Source organism: Bidens hawaiensis, unplaced genomic scaffold, assembly GCF_021521415.1.
Source record: "Bidens hawaiensis isolate Kalapana, Puna unplaced genomic scaffold, B.hawaiensis_p1.1 tig00078375_1, whole genome shotgun sequence".
NCBI lineage: Eukaryota > Viridiplantae > Streptophyta > Magnoliopsida > Asterales > Asteraceae > Bidens > Bidens hawaiensis.
In genome coordinates, this window is record NW_027503428.1 from 3,788 (window position 1) to 15,909 (window position 12,122).

At 36.2% G+C, this 12,122-nt stretch overlaps 1 protein-coding gene across 7 annotated transcripts; it reads left to right on the top strand.

Moving 5' to 3' along the window:
- The first annotated feature begins 1,310 nt into the window (after positions 1 to 1,310).
- Positions 1,311 to 9,848, top strand: LOC143606917 (uncharacterized). 7 transcript variants are annotated; one of them, XM_077082528.1, is made up of 10 exons: positions 1,311 to 1,439; positions 1,566 to 1,611; positions 2,803 to 3,111; positions 3,659 to 5,550; positions 5,665 to 5,777; positions 5,861 to 7,330; positions 7,842 to 7,890; positions 7,971 to 8,191; positions 8,283 to 8,450; positions 9,278 to 9,848. In XM_077082528.1, the coding sequence occupies exons 3-10, from the start codon at positions 2,946 to 2,948 to the stop codon at positions 9,507 to 9,509; spliced, it is 4,311 nt and encodes a 1,436-aa protein (XP_076938643.1). In that variant the 5' UTR covers positions 1,311 to 1,439; positions 1,566 to 1,611; positions 2,803 to 2,945; the 3' UTR covers positions 9,510 to 9,848. The 7 variants fall into 7 exon arrangements, with proteins under 7 accessions (XP_076938643.1, XP_076938646.1, XP_076938642.1 ...); XM_077082531.1 differs by having other exon boundaries at positions 2,890 to 3,111; XM_077082527.1 differs by having other exon boundaries at positions 1,311 to 1,611.
- Positions 9,849 to 12,122: the final 2,274 nt, after the last annotated feature.

Sequence of the window (12,122 nt, forward strand, 5' to 3'; positions counted from 1 at the left end):
ACACAAACGTGCAAACTAAATAACTGATTCTCCATAGGACCAGGTCCTATTATTGACTACTAAACCTTCCAACAGCAAACATTCCAACTGCTAATAGTGTTTTAATTAATTCCAACAAAACATAGGGTTGTTAGAAATGGGAACGAGAGTGGACATAGTGAGGTTGAAAGTTTGTTTCGGTTTAGTGATGCCATCCATAGATCGAGTTCGAATGGTGCGTGGTGCGTGTTGGTTGAGATTGTTGTTGTGAGTTGGTATGAGATGGCAGGTTGATTTGTGGGACGGACTGGGCTAGTGGGTTAGCAACTTGGGCTGTGGGCTGGGATGTAGTGGCAGAAGTAATGTTTGGTGGTGGAGGGTGAGGGGTATGGCCCATAGGAGGTTGTGGAGAGGGATTTATGTGGGCCATGGCAGGTCTAGGCCTACGGGAGTATGTTTGGAGGGGGGGGGGATTGTTGGTTTTGGTTAAGGGCCTAGTGGGGGTTGGTGTTCGGATTAGAGGAGGTGGCCACCGTATCAGAGGGAGTGGCATTGGTTTAAATATATGGTGTATTGGAAGGAGTAATAGGTGTTTGTGATTTATATATGGATTGAACACTAGGCCAGTAGAGAGGATGGAAATTATGTGTTAGGAATTCATAGGATTGATTGGATGGATGGGTTGGAAAGATTTGGATGAATGTGATAATTGTATTCGATTACATTAAATTTTTCTCATATAAATAGTTACAATCAAATCTTCTATTTTAAATATAATATATCATTCAAAATAAACAAAAATCTTTCTAAATATACAGATTGTATTAATTATTTTTAACTTTTTAAAATTTCCCTCTTTTGCGTTGACTTCAAAGTTCAAATTTAAACCTTAGCCGCTCGTTTTATATATGTTTTGTTGTTAACTTTGAGTTTTAGACATTCTCAAGTTGAAAGTTTAGACATGTTAGAGTTGAAAGTCTTAAATTAATGTTATTTTGAAGTTTGGGAAATTTAAAACTAAAAACTTGGTACGAAATCAAGCAAAACCAAACCAAGCCGTTCGGTTTCAAACCAAACCAAGTTCAAGCATAAAAAATATCGCTCGTTTCTTTAAATTCAATCCGTTCGATTCAACTCGCTTTCCAACTAAATCAAGTATGAGTAAATCTAAATTTGATTCGGATCAGTTCGTGAACAGTCAAAGGATGGTGTGAAAGAGCAAATCTACAATGATATTTGAGGGAGGGTCGACCCAAAGCACCCGGCTCGTAATGACCCAAGCCTCCGGACCTAGGTTGGTTCATTTTCATTTCGTTCTACTACTACTGCTGCTACGACTACTGCTACTGCTGCTGGTTGAAAAACAAACTCAGTCGCACGATCGCTTTATCTCATCTTCTTCTCCGATTCAAACCCTAATTCTTCCTAAATCAAACCTCCGATTTCGATCTCTACCTGCCGTAAGTTCCTACACACCTTTTTTACATGCTCAAAACCCTAATTTTATACCTTCAATTTCACTTTTTAAACCATTCTTCTTTTCTTTGCTGTTATGTTTATCTTCTTTTTTATTAATTGAATTGCAGTTCGGTGTTCAAACGTGTACGGAAACTCACCTGATTCTGCGTTCTGGTAAGATTTCTAGGGTTTTGAGCCTCAATGTATGTGGTGGCAACCTTGTCTATTGTAAACAAACATCTAATAGGTTTCAGCCTCAAATTATGAATGTATTATTGGAATTGAAGATTCAGTTGTCGAGCCATTACATAAATACCAAGGCCTCTATTGCTATAACCTGTTCTGTTGATTTTAGGATAGATAGCAATCATGCTCCTTTTTTCGCTGTTGCTGTGACAAACTTGCTTCTATTAGTGAGCGTGTTATATGGTTTTATACATTTTACTTTAATCGTCTCACTTTTTCTGTACTTTATCATCTCTGTGCTTTGGCAAGCACATTTGTTTCAGCGAATCATAATATATGATTATAAATATTTTACATAGATCTCTTAACTTAGTGTGTTGTTTCTTTGGGTAGTTTTTTTGCTGTTGCTTTAGCAAACATACTTTTTAGCCAGTCATGTTTTCTTTTTGTGCATTATCTGATATGAAACTTAACAGTTCTTAGTAGTCTAGCATGCCATTCCCTTTGTTACCCTGGCTATAACAATGACTTTATTTTTCATTTCTGAAGCAATAAATATTTTATTTAATGTTTGATCTGTTGATCGGGTTGGGAGGCTTGGTTCAAGTAACAGGTCATGTTGAGTTCGAGCATAACCCTGTTCTGATCAAAGCAAGTCTCTTTGAAAAAAAATATGTCAAAGTGACAAAAAAATAGTCATAGAAACTATAATTAAAATTGATATATAGTTGGTAAAGAGGTTGCACACGATGAGAAAAACAGACAACTATATGACTGTTCTCTTTTCTTCTCTGCCCATTTATTCTTTTCTACCTAGTAGTTTTTTTACCTAAAGAACCTTCTGATTTTTATATTAAAAGTAACGGATCTGTTCCTAGGCTAGAATTGGCAGCGATAATTAAGATCATATAATTAAAGAGTTATAGCATTTCTGGTTTTAGTGGTCGAATAATTTCTCTCGGATAATGTGCTCACTGCTCACTCAACATGAACAAGTAATGGTGAACAATGTAGCATAAAGTTAGAAATATTCAAAGCGACTTTTTGTGCTTAAATATGTGCTAAGTAAATGCATTTTTTTGGCAGCAACTTCGTAGTTAACTGATAGATTTTATATCCAGAATTATGTAACAAGGTCGATTAGGTTAATGGAAGTGTGATAATATATTTTTGTTGTAGGCTGAAGCTACATACACTTTTGGAGCCTAAAATTACTGGATTTAGAGGTGGAGGAGGTTAAAACTTTATTTTTCATACTTTTTGAAGGTAAACCCACAGGACACCTTTAGTTTTAGCCTCAAATTGTGGGGCCTACATTATTAATGCCTGGTAACGGAGTTGGGGATAGGGTTCACAATTTTTTTGCACAAGAAAACTTGCGATCCCAGGATGAGAATTGGTCTTTAGATGACAATTTGTGGGTTGGTAATCAGAAACAGTTTGGTGTCTCAGATACCATTCCAAGAAACTACAACCCACAACAATCAGGTAACACTATTGGCTTTTAGTTGCAAGTTTTTTTTTTCATAGCACATGGTGTTTTTCTAGTTATTTTGTTTAACTCTTTTTTAGTTGATCTGAACAATTGCAAGTTTTGATGTTGGTGTTTTTCTAGTTATTTTTTTAGTTTTATTGAGGCAATCTCACTTAATCATGAGAAGTTTTGATTGCTTTAGACTAGACGTGCCAAAATGGGGGTTCAACGGATGTAGTAACAGATTTGAAGGGGGTTTAGGTTACTATTAAACATTTCTTTCCTTTTTTAGGATTTTTAAGTGACTAATGTCTTGATTGTTGAATACCATTAAAATGTCTGTTTACATAAACCGCTAATATAGTTGGCTTGAATAAAGTTATTTAAGATGCTGTAAGCGTTAAAGCACTTGACACTTTCGGTCTGTTTAATTCATTTGCCGTGCTCCATCTTGGACCATGTTTTTTAAATTTATGTATTTGACCTGTTTTAGGTCAATGGTTAAAATTACCACGTGTATTAGATTTTAACTTTTGACATATTTTATCTTCACTCAAGCAGAAATTGAGAGAGGACATGGTGGTCAACGTCTCCAAGACCAATATGCATTCAACATTACACAAGCAAATGCAAGCTCTAATGGCTATATGTATGGAAGGCAGAATTTTCAAACTAGGCCAGATGAAGCCAATTTTATGGGAGTGAATACAGAATATGATCAAAATAATGTGAACCAAAGGGGTTTTCCGTTCCATGAATCCCAACAAGAACCTGGTCTTGAACAACCTCAAAAGAATCCTTTTAGATCAGATAGTTCTGAGGCTTATGGTAGTTTTGACCTTTTTGGTGGTCAACATCAGACTAATGGTCAACATCCTGGTTTACTGCAACAACCATTACAACAACAATCAGGGTTTAGTGACACAAAACATTTGCAGCAACAACAGCAACTCATGCTCAGAAGAATGCAAGAGCTTCAAAAACAACAGGAGTTTCAAAAGCAGCAAAATGCAGTAACTCAAGCTTCTCAATTTTCTAGACAACAAAATGCGTTAAATCAAGCTTCTTATTTTGCTAGACAAAACGAGATTCAAAAGCAACAAAACACATTAAATCAAGCTTCTCAATTTGCTAGGCAACAGGAGATTCAAAGGCAACAAAACTCCTTAAATCAAGCTTCTCAATTTGCTAGACAACAAGCATCAGGAAGCCTTTCACTCGGGCTCGTTAATGGCACTCGAACTTCTGATTCATCTGGTTATGGTTGGACTGAGCCTTCAGGGGCTAACCCAAACTGGCTGCACCGTGCTGAGCAGCAAGTTGAACCATCTTTACATGGGGTTCCTGTATCTAGCTCAAGAGGACCTATAAACCAGTTTCCTTCTAATAATTCATTTACCACTGGAAACACATTTGGTCAAGGGTCAAACAGCAGGATGAAAATGGACAACATTCAGAAAATAAACGCGTCTGTGCAGGAATCCCCTGTAGAGTTGGTACAGAATAAATCCGCTACAGATGCAGCTCCTTTAGATCCTGAAGAGGAGAAAATCTTGTTTGGTTCAGATGTTAACATTTGGGAAGCATTTGGAAGTAGCAAAAACATGACTGGAGGTATGTCTGGTTTGTTAGATGATAATGAATTCGCAAGTGGTTTGCCTTCTATGCAGAGTGGTAGTTGGAGTGCTCTTATGCAATCTGCAGTGGCAGAAACTACTAGTGATGGTGATGTAGGTGTACAAGAAACACAAACGGATTTAACTGATATTAACTTGCCTAATATGAACGGTAAGCATCATACAAACACGGGATTTCATCATTCTTCAGGAGGAAGCAGTTGGTTACACCATGGAGATATTCAAAAGACGGGCACCGAACAAAGACAAGTATATGAAAATTCTGTGCCGGGTCAGCGTACACCTCACCAGCATGTTGCTCCGTCTATGAACGCAGGATTTAACATGAATGAGAATAATGATTGGAAGAGAGTGAACACTGCTGCTAACCATAATCTTAATTACTGGAAACATGTTGATTCCTCGGTGAAATCTAAAGGTAGTGAGACTTCGGAGATTACACAACGCCGTTTAAACAAGGGCCCACAAGTATCTGAGTCATCATTTAATAGCTCAGATAAGGAGGATCTAAATAGCAGTAGAAAGGAGAACTCTAATGACAGTTTCAGGTCAAGTTCATCTCACCTTCCTAATACAGTTGGTCAACGGGAACATTTATCATCAGATGCTGGTGACTCAAGATCAAAACAAATCTTATCTAATCAAACTGGTCGTAAGATTCCAGAATCAAGCCCGGGCCCAGGCTCGCATAAGTTTCAGTATCATCCAATGGGAAACCTGGATGAAGATGTTGGAGTGCCATATGGAACAAGGCAAGGTACCAATATAAAGCCTGTATCCCTGCAGCATTCTGGACTTCCCAAAAGCAGAAGCCAGGTTTGTATTTTATTTATATAAATACTTAATATAAATACTTAATGTTTTAACATCATTACAAGTGTGATATTGTTACCATAACAGTTTAAATCTTTAAATAAAAATAATTTTCAGGTTGGATCCGATGATATGCGTTTCAAGGGCATGGTTCCTGGTCATCTGCCAAATATCTTTGCTTCTCATGACAGATCCGTTGGTTTATCCACATCAGTGGCATCTCAACCTAGGTATTATTTGAATTGTAAGTTTATTATATTTCTCTTTTTTAATAATCACATAATATAAAATGCTGGCTTTTTGTTAACTTTAGCAGTCAAAATCAAAATATGTTGGAGCTTCTTCACAAGGTAGATCAATCAAGAGATGGTGGAATTGCAAGGAAAATGAACTCGTTGGAACAGAATATGTCATCTGAGATCCCTGAACCTGAAAATTCTGATGGGTCTTTTGGTGGTCACCAAAGAAGTCAATCATCAAACTCTCAGGGTATTGGTTTACAACTGGGCCCACCGTCACAACGGTTACCAATGTCTATGCAGGCAGTCAAACATAATTCTTTGAGTCAATCTCAGCCCTTCGCTAATTCAAGAGGAAAAAGTCATGCTGAGCTGTCTTTTTTTCCTACTTTCCAGGAAACATCACATGGAGAGTTTAAGAATGATAGAATGAGTGTATCGGGTCAAAGTGACAGTCAAACCATGGGGAATAAGATGATGACCAACTTATCTTCAGGTTTAGGTGGTACGGATTTTCCTACTTCAAGAAATCATCTTCAAAACCGCCCGACGACTCATAATGAATCTTTTGAGGTACTTGCCTCTCATCCTCGTGTGTCTCAACAATGCGCATTTCCAAAAATGTTGCCTAATGCATCATTGAATCTTCAAAGTCAACAAGTTTTTTCAGCAAGTCAACCTCGCAAAAGTCAATTTAATATTGTGGAGTCAACTTCTTTAGGTCAGCAGAACCTTGAGGTACAAGAATCAGAAAGGAAAGAGAATAAAAGTTCTTTGAATGAAAAACAGGGGATTATTACTTCTGAGAAGGTTGATCGAGGCCAAATGATGAATGGACCAGCAGCAGGGAATGATTCATCTACTGCATCTCAGAAAGATCTAGAAGCATTTGGCCGTTCTTTAAAACCAAATAATTTCCATCAACAAATTTCAGTACTGAACCAAATGAAAGCTTACAAACACACAGATAATGATCCCAACAACAGGGTATTAAAGAGATTAAAAGATTCAGATAACTTATTACGTGGTCAACAAGTAACCGTTCTGCCTGGAGATTCTGAAACACCAAGGTCAACAATTTCATCAGATAAGGTTGACCGAAGTTTAGTTTCTCTACCTGCCTATCCACTTTCAAAAGACGCACTTGCATCTAATCAAAATGGGCCTACTGTTAGAATTGAGAACTCTCACATAAGTCCTCAAATGGCCCCATCATGGTTTGATCATTATGGAACGTTGAAAAGTGGTCAAATGTCTTCACAGCCATTTAAAGTTTCTGGTAGTTTGGAGACAACAGCACACGCTTCGAAGGAGCCGTCTGCAAGTGGTGCTACTGATACCAGTCAGGATGGTTATATCTGGAAACCCCCAGTCTCATCATCCGTGGTGGTTGACCACCAGTTGGCCTCTCAACCACTGCAACCCAACATTGCTGTTCAAAGTTTGGTTACAGTGAGACCAAAGAAACGCAAGTGGTCTAGACATGATATTCATTCTTGGCTCAAGGAAGTGTCTGGGAGTTCTAAAAATCTTCAAGGCATCTGGTACGTGTAAAAGAATCAACAGTTCAATTTGTAGCCAGCAGAGGTCAAAAAGGTGTCAGATTGACCTAAAACACTGTCCAAATATAAAACGTGCATATATTTATTGTGGCAGATATGGTTTCAAAGCTTATAATTTGTTAATAATAATATAAATTAGGAGGCTTTATGCATTAAAGTTACACTTTAGCTGACTTTTGGGATGTTTTTTGTTATGCTAATGAACTTATCTGCTTATTTTACACACCTGACCTTGAAGATTGTTCAAAGTTTGTACTTTTAGTTCATATATGATCAGCGTGTCAAATGCTACTTCAAAGTTAAGTTACATATAAGTTTGTTGATCATATCATATTGATTTTTTGCATTTAAGTTTAACTTTGGGGGAGTGGGAGTTACTTTTAATCAGTTTTACCTGCTAACTTTCACTTGACCCATTTGACATGTTAGTATTAAAAGTAACCTGGGTCGATCGTACATTTGTTAAGCTAATGTTTAATTTTTTAACCTGCAGGACTGCTTCGAATGAATGGTGTGAAGCAACCAAACGGTTGATGGAAAAGGCAGGATATCTCACATTTTCATTTACTTCCAAGTTGTCTTTATTTTTATTAGTTTCTAATAAAAAGTATGATGGTGACAGGTGGAAGATGATGGTGAGTTAATTGAAGACGCATCAAGGCCAAAAAGACGTATTATCTTGGCAACACAGTTAATGCAGCAACTGTTTCCACCTCCTCCACCCGTTCTTCTTTCAACAGAAGCTATTTTAAACTATGAAACCGTGGCTTTTTATGCTGCTAGATTGGCACACGGGGATGCATGTAATCTAGTATCTTGTGCGTCTCACAGGAAGTCAAATCTGTAAGAATGGTTCTACTAGTTTGAGATTTTTTTAATCTGTTATCTTTTTATATATCTGAGAAATTTGTTTTTATTGTGTGCGGAAATGCAGAATATCTAATAAAAGTAAAGAAACTGAGAAAATTGATGATAAAAGTAAAGAATCTGAGAAAATCGATGATAAAAGTAAAGAATATGAGAAAATCGATGATTATAGTCTTTCAGAAGCGGTAGAAGACTGCGTGAGTAAAGGAAAAAGGGTAGAAAGTGATTTTACAAGGTATTTTATGCTTCCTTGCATATTGTTGTTAGCTGTTAACACATCCTTCCGATTGTAAAGCGAGTTTTTTTAGGAAGATAAATGAATATTCTAAAAGTTAGCCTCATAGTATAAACATGTCACTTTGATTACAAATTACAGTAGAGCCAGTTATACCAACCATACACATTCATGTGTGCAGCTGTTAGGACTAAAAAGCTTATAGGACAGTGTAGTTGGCAATTTTAACCAATCTTTTGAGAACAGGTTGACTCTGGTTTTGTTTATCTCGTAATATAAAAAAATTAGCTAAAATAGGGTCATTAAGGTCAAGGGTCAAAACTGAGCTTTTAATGTTAAAAAAGTTTTATTTAAATATGTTTAGATTATTTTTTAAATAATGGAGTTTTTCTTATCATATTTGACACACTAGTTAATTATACAAATATTAACATATTTTGGATAAAGGTGTGTGTGTGTGTGTAGGGATTATTTTAGAACCAATAGTATGCTGAGAATTGTGTGAACCACATAATTCATACTTATTGCTTTGAATGTGATGCACCTAACAGTATGTTGAGAAGTGTCTTACACGTGCAGATTAGAGAATTATGGTGAATTTACACATGTAGATGTTTACGATACATGAATACACAAAAATTTACACTCATATGCATATATCATTTCATTTACATTTATATAACCATGTTTTATTGTAGTAGTCATTTTAGACCTTTAGATAAACACACAAATAAATAAATGTTTTACACTGGTTCTCGATCGAACCCTCCACCGTGTATACATATGTTTCATCAAATTTTGGTTTCTTAATATTGTTACTATGACAGGCTGGATAAGAGAGCATCAATCTTGGATTTAAGACTGGAAATTCAAGATTTAGAGAAATTCTCAATGATTAATCGATTTGCTAAATACCATGGAAGAGGGCAAGCAGATGGCGAATCTTCATCGTTATTGGATGAAACTCCAAATGCACCAAAAGCATTCCCTCAAAGATATGTTATTGCAGTCCCATTGCCCAAAAATCTTCCTGAAAGAGTACAATGTTTGTCGCTATGATCTTTTGATTATTGCAGTCCCCTCATCAGATTTGTTGCACGCCATTGCTGCTAATGCGCACCATGGGACCCACTTGTTATGGAAACCGCAGGAGAAGGTGCTAATAATAGGCAAAACGAATGACGGATTGGTGATGATGATGTTTTGCCTTTTGATTGCATATTCTTGAGATATACAAGATCAGCTTGGTATGGGGGGGTAAATCTGGAACTGAAAAGATTAGGCAATTAGTTAGCAACATTCCTTTTTATAAGTAGATAAAAATGCTGTTTTCAATCTGTAATGGATTAAATATGTGTATTTTGATGGTATATTGTTATCTGCCTGCAATATATTCGGCCTTGTGTTTAGTTTTGAACTGTGGTCTTAAGTCGAATTGAAAAAATCAAACTGGGATTCTTAAGCTGAGCCGAAAAAAGTGAACCGTAGAAATCAGATTTGAACTAACAAAGTTCAAATCTAGTTTGGTTTGATAAATCCTACTTACCTAGTTTTTTAAATGTTGAAGTATTATAATTAGAGTGTTCAAAGTATCTGAATCCGTATACGAAAATTCGAATCCGAACTATCTGAAGTTTCAAATATCTGAAAATTTGGATTCAGATAGCAATGCTGGGATTTGTTGGATATTAGGATTATCCGAACTATCTGAATATTAAATCTAATATTTTTTTAAATACATAATATATATCAACATATAAGAAATAAAAAACCTAGTTATGTTTACATACGCCGCTCCTCGTATCTGAGTTCTCCCTTCTGCCTCTACAACACCATGGACCAAACCTCGAGAATCTAGTCCTCTGGTTTCATTCTTAATGTTTAAAACTCTATATCATCGCTTATTTAATTTTTATGTCACTTTTCATAATGTTTGAAAATCATTATCATCGCTTATTTGATTTTTATTTCACTTTTCATTGTTTATTTATCGCTAATTCCAACGTTCCCGCACGCATGATCAACTTTAAGTTCCCGTGTTTCTAAGCTCATGATATACAAGATTTTGTATTTATTTTACATGTGTTGGTCTATATATATGATTAAATAAATTTAAATGTCGTTTAAGTATCATTTTTTAATTAAATCTAGTTTTGTTAGTAAATTATATATTGCAGGCTTGCGGGCTAATGAGCTAGTGGTGGAGTGTAAGGGAGAGACTTGGTGTTCAAGGTGACCCAGGTTTAATTCATGCCGCCCCTGTCATTTAGTTTTAGAGGCACCGGTGGTGATGATGGGAGATTAGGCGAGTATGTGACTTTCACTAGTTGGATTCTTGAACTGAACGAGTTTTATTTCACCGCATTGTCGTGTCTTCGAGCGAGTGTTCACGGGCGTTGGCCTTAGGTAAGGCTTTTTCTTGGATCGAAAGACGAGTGTATCTTGATATGATGAATTTAGCTTGTAGCTTATTTGAAGGATTCGTTGATCGTTCAAAAAAAAAAGAGGGGTTGACATTATAATTAAATTTACTCTATTTAAATTAATTGAGATGAGGTAAAAAAAACTGTTTTAACACATAGAAATCACATTATGCTTCTTTATAACGACACCTTTCTTGTATTTAGGCTACCACACTCTTTAAATTTGGAGAGTCTCAATGTCCTACTCTGGCCAAATTATGTTGTCTTAACCGGGCATAATTTGGCTTCACAGTTTGGCTTGGGCGTTCCCTTGGGAAACCATACCGTCAGCTGGCACTTGACAGTCGTTATACTTTCTAGTTTCTTTTTTTCTTTTCACGATAATATCCGTTTTAGAAGCCGACCTGATTAGTGAACCACTAGAACAACCGACTTAGTTTCAAAATATCAGTTAAAAGATGTGTGATATTTTCTCAAGACTGAAAAACCTATTCGCATTCCTTCTTAGTCCGCCTTTTAAGTTACTTTGATCAGTTTATAGATGCACTTGACAAGGTTGTTTCCCTTCCTTCAACCTGTATGACGAATTTCTTGAAATAGGATCAACATGATAATAATGTTACGGCGTTTTTGAAAAACCATGTTGGTTTACTTGTAACCACATGTTTTATACCTTACTTTGGGAAGATGTTTGCCTTCTTTGATTAGACAATGAGTAGTCGTAACTCTCCATCCCCAGGCATTATGCGCCATGTGGCGCCCGGTCAGAGAAAAACAGGGTGTAGTCATAACTCTCCATCCCCAGGCATTATGCGCCATGTGGCGCCCAGTCAGAGAAAAACAGGATATAGTCATAACTCTCCACACCCAGGCGTTATGCGCCACATGACGCCCAGTCATTTAAATAATAAATCATTTAAATAAATAAACATAAATTAAAAAATACATTAAACTTCCAAATAAAAACTAAACTAAAATAAAAAAATACATCAAATTAAAAAATAAATATCAAAATAATACTAATAAAACTACATGTTATATTTTTCTAAAATTTTAGCTTGTCGAGCGGTTTTTAGAGATCGGACTCTCGAGTCGGCTTCGGTTAGCTCACTTGATAAAATCTCGATATCTTTGTCCATTTCATTCCTTCTAAGTAGTTCGACGGTGTGCAAATTTACTTTAAGTCGTTGGGTTCCAAGTCCGTGTAAATTTTGGAGTCGAGAGTTCATTTCTTTGAATTGACTTTTCA